The 14,841-nt window shown below is 43.0% G+C and overlaps 1 protein-coding gene across 1 annotated transcript in view; it reads right to left on the bottom strand.

Annotated features, from left to right (window-relative positions):
* Window positions 1-14,554, bottom strand: part of LOC119210843 (short transient receptor potential channel 7-like) — a 30,567-nt gene extending 16,013 nt beyond the window's left edge. The window contains exons 1-5 of the mRNA XM_037461321.2: window positions 13,841-14,554; window positions 8,681-9,443; window positions 5,569-5,751; window positions 2,764-2,928; window positions 366-582 (exon numbers count right to left, since the gene is read on the bottom strand). Of these exons, the coding sequence (XP_037317218.2) occupies window positions 366-582; window positions 2,764-2,928; window positions 5,569-5,751; window positions 8,681-9,443; window positions 13,841-14,325 (1,813 nt within the window). The 5' untranslated portion in view covers window positions 14,326-14,554. The remainder of the gene's footprint in view (window positions 1-365; window positions 583-2,763; window positions 2,929-5,568; window positions 5,752-8,680; window positions 9,444-13,840) is intronic.
* Window positions 14,555-14,841: the final 287 nt, after the last annotated feature.

The raw sequence follows: 14,841 nt of genomic DNA, 5'->3' as shown, positions 1-14,841 counted from the left end.
TATTATCCTAAATTATTCTTGTATCTGTGTCATATCAAAGATTTGCTTAAAGGTTCACAGGGGAAGGAGTTGAGTGCATACTTTGGATTAACACCAAATACTTTAAAAGTTATGAAAGACACTTCATCATAAACTAATCTGGCTTGCCTGCATCTAAATTCATCTTGATAAAAAAATCCATTAGCGAACATATGTGCTGCATCAAGGTTATTTCTTATCATGGTAAAGAATCTGCCTTGACAGTGATTTTTTTTAATTGGCTGCAACTGTGGATCCTTTCAAACACTACCAGTGTGTGTGTGTGTGTGTGTGTGTGTGTGTGTGTGTGTGTGTGTGTGCAGCATGGGTGTGAGCAGAAGACTCACCCAACACCCACTTCATGATCAGCATCTCTGTCCAGGAGAACTGGGTGGTCTTGACCCTGAACACCTGTCGTGGGTGGTCCGTGATGGTCTCGTTGGGCAGGTTCTTCACACCCTCAAAGCGGTCGGAGGCGTTGACGACAAGCAGACCCAAGAAGATGGTGAAGGAGACGGCGTGAGCCACAAACTTCATGAAAGGACTTCGCAGGATCTGACCAAGCTGGAGGTGAGAAGATTGAGAATATGAGAAGAAGAAAATGTTCTATTGTGCACCTTTGGTTTCCAAATACTTCCAAATACCAAGGACCAAATGATGATTAAAGGTTAAAGACATAGTCTTAGGTTAAACAGCCATTTACAGATTTGGGTTTACGGGGGAAATGTATTATTATTATTTCCATTGCTCATTGCTGTGAGTCCTGCTCAATAGCAACAATTAGCCAAAGGATTTTTTTGTGTGTTGGGGAATCTAACTTTTAATACATATTTTAGTTGTATTTTAATTGAACATTAAGAAAGGTTTAAAATTGCACCCAAACAAAACATCTACTTTCAGTGTTCAGTGACGCAAAGCTCCTCAAAAAAACATCAGCAGAGACTGTGAAAACACACACATATGGGAGGAACGTAACGCACAATGCTGTCGCACAAGGAGCATTATACATGCCACCACCAAGCCACCAATATGCCAACGCACATGCACACGCACACACACACCCACCCACACACACACACACACACACACACAGATGTTTGAGATGGCAACATTTGCCAGTCTCTTACCCTGCTGCTTTACAATATTAACTACCCACAGGCTATCTCTACTCTCTGCATGCACGGTGGCATACGAAATTCAATAGCTGTCGCCATGGCACACACACACACACACACACACGACTAAACCATGTGAGGAGAGGTCGTCTGGTGAATCTTAACCCCGCCAAAGCTCCTCTGAGCCTCCAACCACTGGATCAGCCCAGCCTCCGATTGGGCTGATCCACAGCCTGCTTCTGTGTGAGGACTAAAAAACTCTGTAGGTTTCTTTTTCACCAGTGGTACGATGACAAGAGCTGATATTCTCTCCTCCAAAGGAGTGGCAGCCAGTAGCGGCAGGCACATGCAGACCAAAAGACAACCGTTTGGGAGTCCTGTATTGATGAATAAGTACGTGATAAATGTGTTACATGCCCCAATCACACAAACCCAAGCAAAAAAGTACCTCTTGCGAATTGTGTAATGGCCCACTGTGTGTGTCAGTGTGTGAGTTTTGTGCAACTATGCTGCATTGGCTTGTGTGTTCGTTCAATCACCGTACGCTTACCTCAACCATTTGTACCCCTTTACGATTTATATCCCACGCAGACTAGGGGCAAAAACTGCAGCTTTGTGTGAGCATTACGTCTTTTCTCACTTATTCAGAACATGGTGCTTTGGAATATTTTCTAAACTGACTTGTTTTCCGATGTCAGCTCGGATCTGCATCAGCTCCTCACAATGATGATCTGTCATCTCTATTTAAAGCCTATCACATATGTGGTTGTGCTTTTCTATTTTCTAAGAAATCTATTCATATACTTCTTTAAACTAGATCTTTAAATCAGGTATGTACAATTACCAAAAATGATAATCATAAGACAAAAATTCCACGCATCTACCTCTAACTCTAAACAAAATATTAGACTGTAAAACACATACTATTGCTTGGTTGGTTGATTTATCATCAAATGTAGCCGCCTGTGTGAACAGTAAAAGAGCCAGGTGCAAAGGATCATCAAGGTTAACGGAAAGCTTTAAAGAACCAGGCATGTGTGCCTGTCTCCGTGTTAGTGTGTCACTTGACAGATTATAATTTACTTGATTGATGATTAACAAAATGTGTGCCTCAGGGCTATAAAATGAAAGGATGATTATACAGTGCTTTTTAAATGGGAAATCGGCGGCCTTTAAGTCTTTAACACAACCTGCAAGCCAAGTCTCTGACTCAAGGATATGGACGATTTAAGATGGAATATCCCTCTGGTGTGTAGTTGTTGTTGTTGTTGCATGTTTATGGCCACCGTCACCAGACTGTAATGGACTGTTGGGGTTTTGCATTAATTTAAAGCACATCCCAGCAAAAGTGCAACCGAGGATGACAGCTTAGAATAATGGATGTTGAGCGATATATTTTCAAATCAGGCCGAGAGCTCCTGTAATGGCCTTTCAACCAAGTATAAACCTGATTTAGTTTACAATTTGTCCTTGTTCAAACCTTAGGCCAAAAAAATAAAAAGTTGTCAGAAACAAGGTTTAATCCCTAAAAATACTCGTCTTGTGTTTAATAAATCTTAGATGAACGGCTGCAGACTTTCAGTATTGTTGCCACAGCCATGTGCTGTATCAGGAGCACGCGTGTTCGTACCTTGCTACATGGCATTATCCAGTAGGCAACAGCCAGGAAGGGCAGACCCGCGGCGACCCCCAGCACCGTCCAGCACTTCACCCCGACCGACTGCTGCCTCAGGCCGGGCAGGTTCTCGTACCAGATCGTCAGCAGCTGCTGCTGACAGTTGGGATGGGCGACGAACTGAAGAGGGAGGCGCAGACACGGACGTTAAATCGTGGGAGAGGATACGACCACACAGGGTAAGTCGGGGGAGAGAGAAGGGAGAAAGAGAGAGGAAGAAGGGAGAAATGATCAAACAAGCATTTTCAACCTTCATAAGAACACCACGTCGATCCAAAGCTACACTTTTAAGGCCCAGCGGTCACAGAAAGGATCAATGTAGCGTATTTGGCAAGCATTACAAATGGAATGATTGAAAAAATACATTCTATTCCTCAAGAGGGCTTCTGGTGGTTGAGTAATTCCAAGGTAGCTGAGCGTGCAAAATGATTTTCAATTAGGGCCACACCTAATGTCGGTTTATTATAACACAAATATTTTACTCTTTACATGATTGGACTCACTGCCCCTTCACATCAATTAGAACGAAAATGTCAACAAACGGGTCCCAAAATCAGTTTACCGTGAACTTTGCAAGAAGAAAACAGGCGGCAAAGGAGAGGCACCTAGTGTTTATACTAATTACTGAAGCATGTTTGCCTGATTGGATCAGGTTCGGTCTGGCATTTAAGCATCTGTTGCTGACTTTACTGCAACAAAGGACAAGATAAATGAAATCCTGCACTGGTCCATTGAGGAAGCAGAGGATGGATGTTTTTTTTGTTCCAGCTGGAGGAAGGATGTGGATGATCGAGCGATCGATGCCCACTCGGAGGTTCGCTAGTGTACTAATTAAACTCTAGTATCTCCTGTTTTTAGTCCCACCTGCTCTACATCGATTGATGTTACCCTCTTGTGTTCTCTGCCGACTGACTGCACATACAGAGTGTGCACACAGGCTCTTAATCATGTGTACACGTGAACCCACATGCAGACATTAGACTCTGCCTGCGTTGTGACGTAGTGTCTCCGCTGTTGTCCCGTGACCGCTCCATCCATCCTTTCAGCCATCACATGAACCCCTGCCCGCGTCCAGCTGTATGCGCCGCACGCAGTCGGGCTTCACCTGGTTGCCATGGCAATCTTTCCCCCACCCTTCTTTTCCTGCATCCGTTTAATTAGCTCCCTGAGTATTGGTCACGCTTTCCTGTACAGGATGGAAAATACAGCTGGAACCAACCGTTTACTGGCCAACACACAAACACACACAGCATCATGCATAAACCACCGCCTTACACACACCCACACTCATGCACACACGCACACACACAATTTGGATTTACCTGATTAGAGAAAAACATTCAGCGCACTTAGGTCAAATAGGCTGTGTGTTTTTTCAGAGAGCGGGTGTAGTTAGGAGAATGAGGAATTTGGTTTGACATTTCACAAAAAGGCCTCTGCACAGCACGATTTACAAAAAAATAAAAAAAGAAAGCCAGTTTTCTGCTGTTGCATGGGAACCTAAAGCTACATGTAAGGAAATACACAAACTTACTGTGTGGGCAAAAAAAGGCTAGGAGACTCGAGTTAGGAGGGCTGGGTTTCACATGCACATGGTGTCCTCAGGGTAATCTCAGCTCGCCTGAGCCTGAAGAACCTCCGCAGCTGGTAAAACCTCATCACACGCAAACATGTCTGCCTAGTTTATATGATCCTGCATGATTCAGCTATGCGTCTGTCTGATTTCATCTGAGCTACTAGTGGCCAGGCTGTCTTTCATCTGAGCATTACATGTATGGAATTCATCACCATAATATGAAGTAAAGCTCATTATTGAAGTGAAATTCTTAAATTGTGTTCTTACTATAAATGTTACTAAGATTTTCCCGCTCATGTTGGACTGCACTATTTTTACCGGGTGCAGGCAAAGAGACTTAAAACTAGGCTTTTAGTTAACTCAGTAACATTTGTTTGAATGTTGATTAATTGTCTAAAAAACTATAAAAGACAATCTGGGAGGAAGGGGTTAGAGAGATTTGAATATTTATCAGGAAGGGAGTGTCCTACAAGAATTATTATATTTTTTTAAATAATAATAATTTCAAAATTAGGATGTGGTGTTTTGCATTGGAGATTCTGCTGTGAATTTGAATGATTAAATAATCCCACTGAATGCCATCCCGTCATCGGGTAGAGACACGATTGGCCACGGTTAGTGATAGCACATTTCCCTCAGATCCAGTGGTGCAAGTTTTATAGGTTCAGTTAAAAAGGAGATGAATTACTTGCCAGTAAAAGCTTCAAAGCCGAGGAAATAAACTATATATATGAACTATATAAACTATTTTTGCATTTATAAAGAAGTCCTGGATGGGAAAAAGGCGTATTCAGGATATTTACAGCTCACAGTGACATTAGAAATACAGCTAAAGCACAGTGTATTTTTCCTCCATAGTTTATCATATTATCTTTTTTTTCTTATTATTTATTTGGCTCAGAAATGTTTCACCAATGAGAAGTGGGCCTTGTAGTGATAAAGCTTGAGAACATGTTGTCCCCTGCACTATAAACATGTCCCACTATTTCCTGCTTCGGCATTGAAAACCCTAATAAGTCACTGCAGTTTTTCACAGTCCTTCAAACCATCCTCCTGTATTTTTTTCAGCAAGATTGCAAGTTTTGCATGTTGCAGTTTTATGATGTAAAACAAATGATAACTGCATCCAATACAACGACTAGGGTGGTAAAGCTGATCCGCCGGGTAACCTTTGGTCGTCTTACCTTCTTCACCTCGTACTTGATGGCCAGTATGACGCGGCTGAGGCAGGGTCGGTTGTATGCACTCGGAGGGCACTGGTCCACATCGCCGTTCAGGATGGCCTCCACTTCCTCTGTGTTCCGACAGAGGTCCAACACTCCCACCACAAAGTCCTTGCACTGCATGGACAGCTTACGATATTCGTTCTGACAGGGGGAGAGTTGAAAAACATGATTTAAATTGAAACACGTAAATCGTTTTGACAATAGGTTACAGACAACATATGACAGAGGATGTCTAAGGAGAGTAAAGATAAATTGAACTGAAATTGAAGTATATCTTTTGGTTTTGCAGTTATGTATAAGTTAAATGGAAACGTGTCTTTGCTCATTTAAACCATTTTAGGTGCAGTGCAGCTAATGCTGAAGCTCTAATAATAATAATAGCATTCAATGTGAATCTATATACTTCCTCATCCAAGTCCAAGGAATGGCTCCAAGTGCTGATTAAGCTCCAAGTTCTGAATTTACTTTTTCCACTCTACTACAATTCATAATTATTGTCGAGCCTTTCAACCCCCAATCCTTCATGAATTGTTCCAGATTCAAACCGCTGCAGTTCCCTTGTCACCCGTCTTCCTTCCACACCTCCCCTCATCTTTCTGGCTGATTCGGTTCCTCAGCAGCAGTCAGCATATTACAGCCCTTGTGTCCCCAAGGAGTGGATCTCATTATGCCTTCAGCCCGGTGTTTGCTCTGTGGTCAGCCATACCACTGAAAAGTATAATCCCCCGTGTATTCAAATGTCTCCGGTCATCACATCAGCAATTCGTTAGAGATGGCGTCAGATTAACAGTTTTACTCCCACTTTCTCATATTAGTGAGACGGTGTGAAAAAGTAAACCGCGCGCAGTGGTTTGAAGTTTAGTTTCTGTTTACACTTTCTGCTTTTTTATCTGTCAATCACTATTGTTAAGTCACTGCTGATTAAAGCCCAAAACTTTCAAAAAGGTGTAACTTGATTTTGGTAACTGATGTTATGTGTACCCTGGCTGTTGACGCTCATTTCTGTAACGCATTAACCACACTTATATTGCCTTACGACGAGTATTTGTGTCATGGGCACTCAAGAATATCCACCATTCTTTGCCACTATTTTAAGTTAAACTATCATACGTCTCCCTAATTGTTGGTCAGAAACGCAGCTCTTCACTGGTTACCAGTGGCTGCCCGCATCCAGTTCAAAACACTGGTGCTCACGTACCGTGCTGTGAATGGATCAGGTCAAGGCTACATCCAGGACATGGTGAAACCCTACATCCCAACCCGCACAATCCAATCTGCATCTGCCAAGCTGCTGGTTCCTCCCTCTGTGAGAGCTAAACACTCCACAAGATCACAATTCTTTGCTGTCCTGGCTCCAAAATGGTGGAACGAGCTCTCTGATGACATCAGGACTGCAGAGAGCCTTCACATGTTGCAAATTGGCTTATTAGATAAATGAAATTTCACTTTGTTGATTCTTGTTCTTGATCACATGTTTACATTCAGAGAAATGACAGCTTCATAGTAGTGAGGGAACATCGATGTATTCCAATGTATCATTGGACGTCATAGCAAACACATCAAAGAACGCATACGCATAGTAAAAACACACATGCAGTACATGGGGAAATCCGTTCACAATTCAGGGTATGTGCTTTGTGCCTTAGGGGGCTGAGATAAAGGAAGGGAAATAATCTAGATTGAAAATGGAAGAGAGTGGAGCAGAGTGAGAATGGTTACAGATGAGGAAAGTGGGACGTACAAGCCTCAAACATGGAGGGAGAGAGAGAGAGAGAGAGAGAAGTAGGATGGAGGGATGAAAAGAAAAGAGGGCTGGAGTTTGCATTCCTGGATGTTCACCAGCAGCATACGAATGTTTTTCAATTTCTCTGTTGCTGTGTGGCTTCATTTCAGCTAAATTGAACAAAAATGTATTTGATTCAAGAACAGAGTGAAATGAAATAACACCCTTCTGTGTCCCTCCCAACCGTGTGTGTGTGTGTGTCCACACTGTGGTGGTGTTTACCATTAAAGTAAAGTATCAAATTAAAACAAAACACCATAGGTTTGTGTGGCTTAACGTGCATCTTGCATCCATGTGCTCCAACTTCCAAAAGATTTTGGATATAGAGAATTAATATAGAAGCAAAGTTTGTCTGCGTTTTGTTGAGGTTACTGGGACAGCCCCGTGTGCTGCATGAGCGTCCCTATACCCCCCACTGGCTAACTGACTTTTTAGACTCACACCGCGGTTACCAACAGAAACGTAACGCTCACCTAGGTATCCCCTCGGGTTATTGCTGCTAGCTTTCTCAGCACTTTTTCCGCTGTTTGCACTGTTTGTGCAGTATGAACTGTTGAATGATGAATAACATCATTCACAAACTATACCATCAGAACATCAAATTGGTGTCAGAATGGAGAAAATGTGTTGAGTGTTTGATTTCTCATGAAAGAGGAACGTCTCAGGCCATTGGCCCACTTTCTTCAAATGTTTGATATTTGAACATTATGAGAAGAGGTGAATGTGATGTGAATGTGTGAGATTTGAATTAAAGCAGGGAGACGCGTGATAATGAGATGTTAATTAGACAGATGAGCAAAAACACATCTATTGTCCCTCAGGTGAGCCCTTCTCATTAATTTATCTAAAGACGGAAAACACAATGACAAGCAGGAAGGCTGACTAACAAATCCAAAAGTGAGCAGAAAAGATTAAGGAATGGACGAATGAGGAGGGTTAAAGAAGAAGAAACATGGATTGTAATGTCATGAAGCTATTGTTCTCTCATCAATTAAATTAGATGATACTGCTTCCTATATCTAAATTAAAGTCTTACCCTCCAAAGTCAAACATGTGCATTAATTTATTTAACGTAAACCACCCTGAAACACTGAAGGGTTCCACTGATAAAACAAAAGGTTCCTCAATATCTAAAGCAGACAGCTTGGAAGCACTTCATGTGTTGTGTGTTTCTTCTGAAGAATAGCATCCCTCTTTATTACCTTAGAGAAGTTTTGGTGCAGGGGAAGAAAAAGTAAAACTTAACAAATAAATAAATAAATAATGATGGGCGAAACCACTCTTTACCTTGAATTCTGTCTCGATGTTGGCCAATCTTGCCAGTTCATTGCTGAGCTCTAGGGCGGTCAGCACAGGGTCTTCACTGCTGAGTGACAGGTAAGAAGCACTGGCCAGGGCTTTGTATGCATTCATCCTGGAGCGGGAGTGACTGAATGCGTCTTGCTTCTGTTTCTCCATGCATTCTGAACAGTTACAGAAGTAGTCATGTGGCCTTTCGATGCGGGCCCCCTTCGTCAAAAGGATGTGGACGATCTCATACTCTAGGCAGTGAGCGGCCAGGATGATGGGCGTGACGTCATGTGAAAAACGTGTTCCGTCTTCGTCGTATGCGTAAAAGTCATCGTCGCGCATCTCCTGCTCCAGGGGGCTCAAAGCAAGTCGGAGACCTCCACCAAAAGCGGAGTGGGCGAGAATAGCCTCAACAATTCGGACATAACCCTTGGAGATAGCCAAGAGCAGGCCATCGCCAATCCTCGCCAAGCCATCCTTTTTTAGAAGCAGCTCAGTCACTTCTAGGTGCTCGTTGCCCACTGCCAGCTGCAAGGCATTCTGGCCCATGTAGTCCACACAATTGAAGTTAAGGGTTTTGGACTCTTCCAGCATTTTGCGCACCACAGGAATGTTTCCGTATTCGGCAGCGTCCAGAAAACGCTCCTCCTCTGCAGTGAGGGCCGAGCCACGCTCGTTGAACATGTAGGCTGGGCCCCGCACTGCCTGCCGACGGCCCTTCTCTCTCAGTGTGGTGTGCCGGCGGTGCATGGCTTCCATCCTGTGGACAGTAAAGAGGAGAGCAAATTGTCAAGAGGATGAACATGAATGACAATGATGAGAATTGAGGTAGGAGACAAAGAACACATTTTTGAGCGTTGTTGAGTGATGAGGCGATGGCGAAGGAAAGGAAAAGGGGACCGCGAGAGAGCAAATGATGCCGACAAGAGGAAACGACAGCATCATTGGCCACATCAAAGTGACAATGGTGTTACGAGGCAAACAAAAGCATTACTGTCTCCCGATGTGGATATTTTGCCAAGAAAGGAACTGCTCAAACAAGATCAGCAGTGCATAACACAGACAGTCTCCCCTGACCCGGGAGATAACCAACCAACCCATCTGTGACATATCTGTCTCCGGTCAAATCAATGAACGGCTTCCAGGGTCAAATCCTACTGCGGGGCCATCGCAGGTCAACAGCTCTGATTGGCAAGAGAGAGATGGAGCTGTCACTGTAATTGGCTCTTGCATGACAAACTCACACCATAATGAGCGAGTGGCCATTCCAAAGAGATTCTTCGGCCAGTGGTGAATCATTACCAATGCATGCATGCAGGAATAAATAAACATGAATATTGATCAAAATGTCTTTGTTTTTTTTCTTTTCATGGAGCACCAAGTCCAGAGACACACTATTAGATCTCAGCAGGAAATAGCAGGTAAACAATCGTGTTCATCTGAAGGGATCTTGCACCTGTAATCACGCATTGTACTGAAAAACACATCTATCCAGGATTACTGTATTTCCACATATGTATTTTAAAAACACAATGCGTTGAGTCACTGTCACTCTCTCAACAACAAAGCCTTGATGTATCCAAAATCTGGAGAAATGAAAGGGAGACTGAGTGATGAAGGAGGAGATACTGGATGAGGGTAAGCTTTGAAATGAAAAGTGGAAACGGGAATTGTTGGGAACGGGACGCGTTGTTCAGGGGAAAAGATAAACAAGAATCATTTTGTTCTCTAGTGAGATTACTAATATAAACTTGAGATTGAATTTGTAAAACGTTAATATGAGAAAAAGTGAAATTGAAAATATGTTCATCGTGGTTGACTTTCCTGGGAAGGGTGTGGGACTGAGAAGATGAAGAGAGCTCACCAAGAAAACCCCCTGTGTGAGTGTGTATGCGAGAAAGAGCGAGTGAGTCCCTTAGTCAGGGTGCCATTAAAGGGTACAACATTCCTGCAGAATTTCAATTTACCAGAAAAGCTGTTTACACCTCAAACTACCAATCAAGCTGACAAGATACCCCCTGTCTTTCTTTCACAAACACGCACACACACAAAAGTGTAGATTATCACACACATCCACACGCAATGCATCCATGAACACCTGTGTGACACAGCAGCATTAACACAGAATGCAGACACAACATGCATTATTTATAAATTGTGAATGCAAGCTAACACGGAAATCCTGCCGTTGATATTGCCTTTTTAAGGACATGATTTGTATTTATTCATTACAATGCATTATGCCAGATGTGGTACACACAAACATCCAGGGAAATGTATGGTTTTTTATTGTTAATATGTGATGCGACAGCCTGGCTGCCGAACCATTTAGGTAACCTCAGAGTCAGGTAACAAATTTCCATTTGACAACCCTCTCCAACCTTGTCTGTATCCATCTCTCATTTGTGATTTTGATCTGAAATAGAATTGACTTGAATCATTTTTGTGCAGAATGACCGTCACAAAGTCAGGAGGCAGACTTAATGGATATAAATCTGTGTGAGTGTGTGTGTGTGTGTGTATGTTATGCCTATATATTGTAAGCCAACCTATTCCACTGAAGACATGTTCTTCCTGCCTGTTGTGCAGAAGTCCTGTATTCAGTCACCTCTAATCCCTGCTTCCAATGTGATTATATGGCAACATTTTTAATCCCTAAACCAAACACTGCAGCAATTTACTTGAGTCTTTTCAGCTCTCATATAGTTGCTGCATCCAAGGCAAAGGCTGCTGTAGTACACATTAAACACACCACAGTAGATATCCCCATATCCTGCAAAAAATGAAGCCCTTTCATACTAAAGATATTGTATTTGTGTTGTATTGTATTGGCAAGCATATAAAAGTGATTAAGGTTGGCTCTTAATTGAGTTACATGACTCCAATTTAAACTACATTAAGGCAGTTTTAGAGTCAGAGTTACAACTTGTATGTTATTTAGAGTTATTTATTTAAAGCTAAGAAGATAAATGCTAAATGTTGGAGTCAAATATGAATAATATAAATTCAAATAAACAGTACAGAGATAACAAGAGATTCTGTGATAAACTGTATAACCTGTTTACCACAGATAAATTCTCTAAAGTTGGGCCACCAGGCTCATTATGTCCAGCTCAAACAAGCAAGTAGATTAAGTAATTTACTGGTGAACAGGATAAAACCAAAAATCTACACAAGAAAACAAATCTTCAATTTAAAATTTTGAGAATAATGAGTGAAAGAAAAAAAATTCCAACTCAGCAGGAACGTTTACATAACGTATGACTGACAACGTTATCAGTGAACACACATGTGCAGTATATCTTAGAGAGTTGAACTCTCAGCATATTGTCTCTCTTACACACACACACACACACACACACACACACACACACACACACACACACACACACACACACACCACTCTCTCAAGCAGTAAATTGTAAATTTTCTTCGATCAAAGGTAAGTTGTTCTTATTTCACTGATAATGAGAAACAGACATGTTCATAACACTCTCTTTCAAAGAAGGACACACACAAAAGCATTTGTCCAGGGACAGCATACATGAACACTGGTGTATCAAAGGAGCAGACCAGAGAAGATCAAAGAGCCAACTCTGAGGCCTGCCATACTTACTATCTGATATAGGGATAACTAAGCTGACAGTGCTACACAAACGACCATTGAGAGTAACCATTCATGTCCCAGCTGTGCATGTAGATGTCTCCTGCATGAATGGACAGTGTCCTCCAAACGGTGTTGTGACCACTTATCTCATTGAAGTGAAGCTTTTACTTTAAAATGACAGCTTTAATATCATTTTGAAGCCTCACTGACATGTAATAGAGGAACAATGGGCCTCCTTCATTCTCCAAAAAATGCTTGTTTTTCTACTGTGTTTTTTTGGTGAAATGGTATGATGTCGTGGAAGAAGAATGTGCTAGCTTACTGCACACTTCCTAGAAGATAAAGCTGACTTGGTACACAGACTCACTTTGGAATGACAGCCGTTTGCAAGAGGTTCTGCAAAACAAAAGGCTTCAAGACAGAAGCCGAGATGACCTCTTCCGTGCGGCAAGACCGTCTTAAGTAATCAATCTAAAAAGATCATTTAATTGTTTGACCTATCAGACCCACTCCTTACTGTAAAGAAACGTGAATTTATTTGAATGCACCTCCTGTAAATACATTTCCATCAGAAATGTTGGGGGATTGGCATCAATAAGAAAATAAAAGTTAGTGTTGAGTGCTATATATATTAAGTACGTAAAATAGCTGGCTCGTCAACGAACACAACTGTCCACGAGGAGCACTAAGTACCAGAAATACCAATTATCTCATGTTGCTTTAAACAGAATAAAGACACCAGAGAGAATTCATTGTATATCGGACACTGTAGCCATTTTAAAAACACAGAAATTCACAACTTTGTTTTATTAGCGTTTCTGTGGGAGTTCTTGTGTGGGTGACGAGGGCCATTGGGGCGGGGACAGAGGGGGGTTGTGGTACTCTTCAATTTATGCACTCTGCTTTTCTCCTGTTTTTGGTCTTACTCACACTAACCCACAATGCACACACAGAAACGCACAATACCCATTGACTGATGGTTATTCAATTGTGCACCGGAATCAATGAAGATGGTCTCTCTCACTACAGAGACATATGAGTGCATAGTGGAAAAGCTACAAGGACACACTCACTAATTCAAACTGGAACACTGCAACAGTGCAACAGCAAAGTTAGATGCCGATGTTCCATTCAAGAAGGAACATGACTGAGTTGCAGAACAATATATGACAAGCCTTTTATGAATACTAGTCCATTATATCACAGTGCAGTCCCACTGACGTAATCAATAAATCAAGGACCTATAAAACAGTGTTTTTCATATAGAAGCTGCACATACAGGTGAATGCAGCTGTCCAAGAGAAAAAGCACGCAGCTTTTCTCCACTCTCTCCAACACTGACCTCTACTTGTTGACACCCCAGGTAGTCGCTGTAGATTCACTCAATCCAGAAGAGCCCGGTCAAAACTGTCAATCAGCAGCCCCTCAATCAAGGCGGATCAAATAAGCACACGGACACAAGGCCTCGACACTCGTGACTTCTACACCGATGCACCACGTCTCTGCGTGAAAGAGCAAAAGTTGTGGAAGAATAATATAGGATCACTCACGTTTGCCTGGTCTCGGAGTCGAACTCGGTGTCGATGGGCTCGACGGAGTGATTCCCGAGGTCCGAGCCCTGCGCAGCGCGCGGGATTCGCTGTCCGCGGTGCTGAAGGCGGTCAGCGGTTGCGGCGCCTCGTCCTCTCCACTTGGGGAACAGGTCATCGCAGCGGTCGAACACCGCGTCCATGCTCACGTCCTGCCGCGATAGGAACGGAGAGCCGGTCTCCCCGATGCTCTGGCATAACTTTGCAGGTGTGGAGTGCGGGGAGTCCCCGGTCTCCCTGTTCTCTGGAGACGGGTGACGACACTCCGGAGTAGCGGGGTAAGGCGGGTCTGTGTCCCCCAGCAGCGCAGAGGCGGAGGAAAAGAGGACCGGGGGCCGCGGCGAGGAAGGAGATCCTCGGGGAAGACAGGCGGGCAGAGGCGGCGTGGGAGACTCGGGTGGAGGGGCTCTCTCCCCGCCGTCGGTTTCGTCATCTTCGTCAAACATTGGGAGAGTTCTTGAGCGGCATACACTCTAAATATGTCTGGCTATATCTAACGATGTTCGTCAAAGTTCAAACAGCTCAAGTTTCTTCGGAGCAGCGCAGCAGCGAGGAGCGGAGCTTCCACCTCGACGCAAGAGTGCGCACACTAATTAGAGCGCAACGAGGGTGCGCACGCAGGGAGCCAGCCTATTACTCTATGGATTGGCATACAAAAAAACACTACCTCGTCCTTACGTTTACTACCGAGAAAAAAACAGTCTTTAAGTACAACTAATTACATGCAGTGTTTTTCTAAAACGTATATATTGTACATATTTGTTCTTCTAGACTTTTGCAGTACTTTGCGTGCATTTCCATTTAATCTTAATGTCTTACTTGTGTGCACCGAACATTGGGGAAATTGTCAGTGCAGTGCATCCCTCAGTGCAATGCATCCCTCCTTTGCAAGAGAGCTTACAATGTGATCAGAACCATTTTTTTCATCTTATGTTTCAGAAGAGGAAAGAGTGAGGATCTAT

The sequence above is a fragment of the Pungitius pungitius genome, chromosome 2 (genome assembly GCF_949316345.1).
Source record: "Pungitius pungitius chromosome 2, fPunPun2.1, whole genome shotgun sequence".
NCBI lineage: Eukaryota > Metazoa > Chordata > Actinopteri > Perciformes > Gasterosteidae > Pungitius > Pungitius pungitius.
This window is presented reverse-complemented; position numbering and strand designations above follow the sequence as displayed.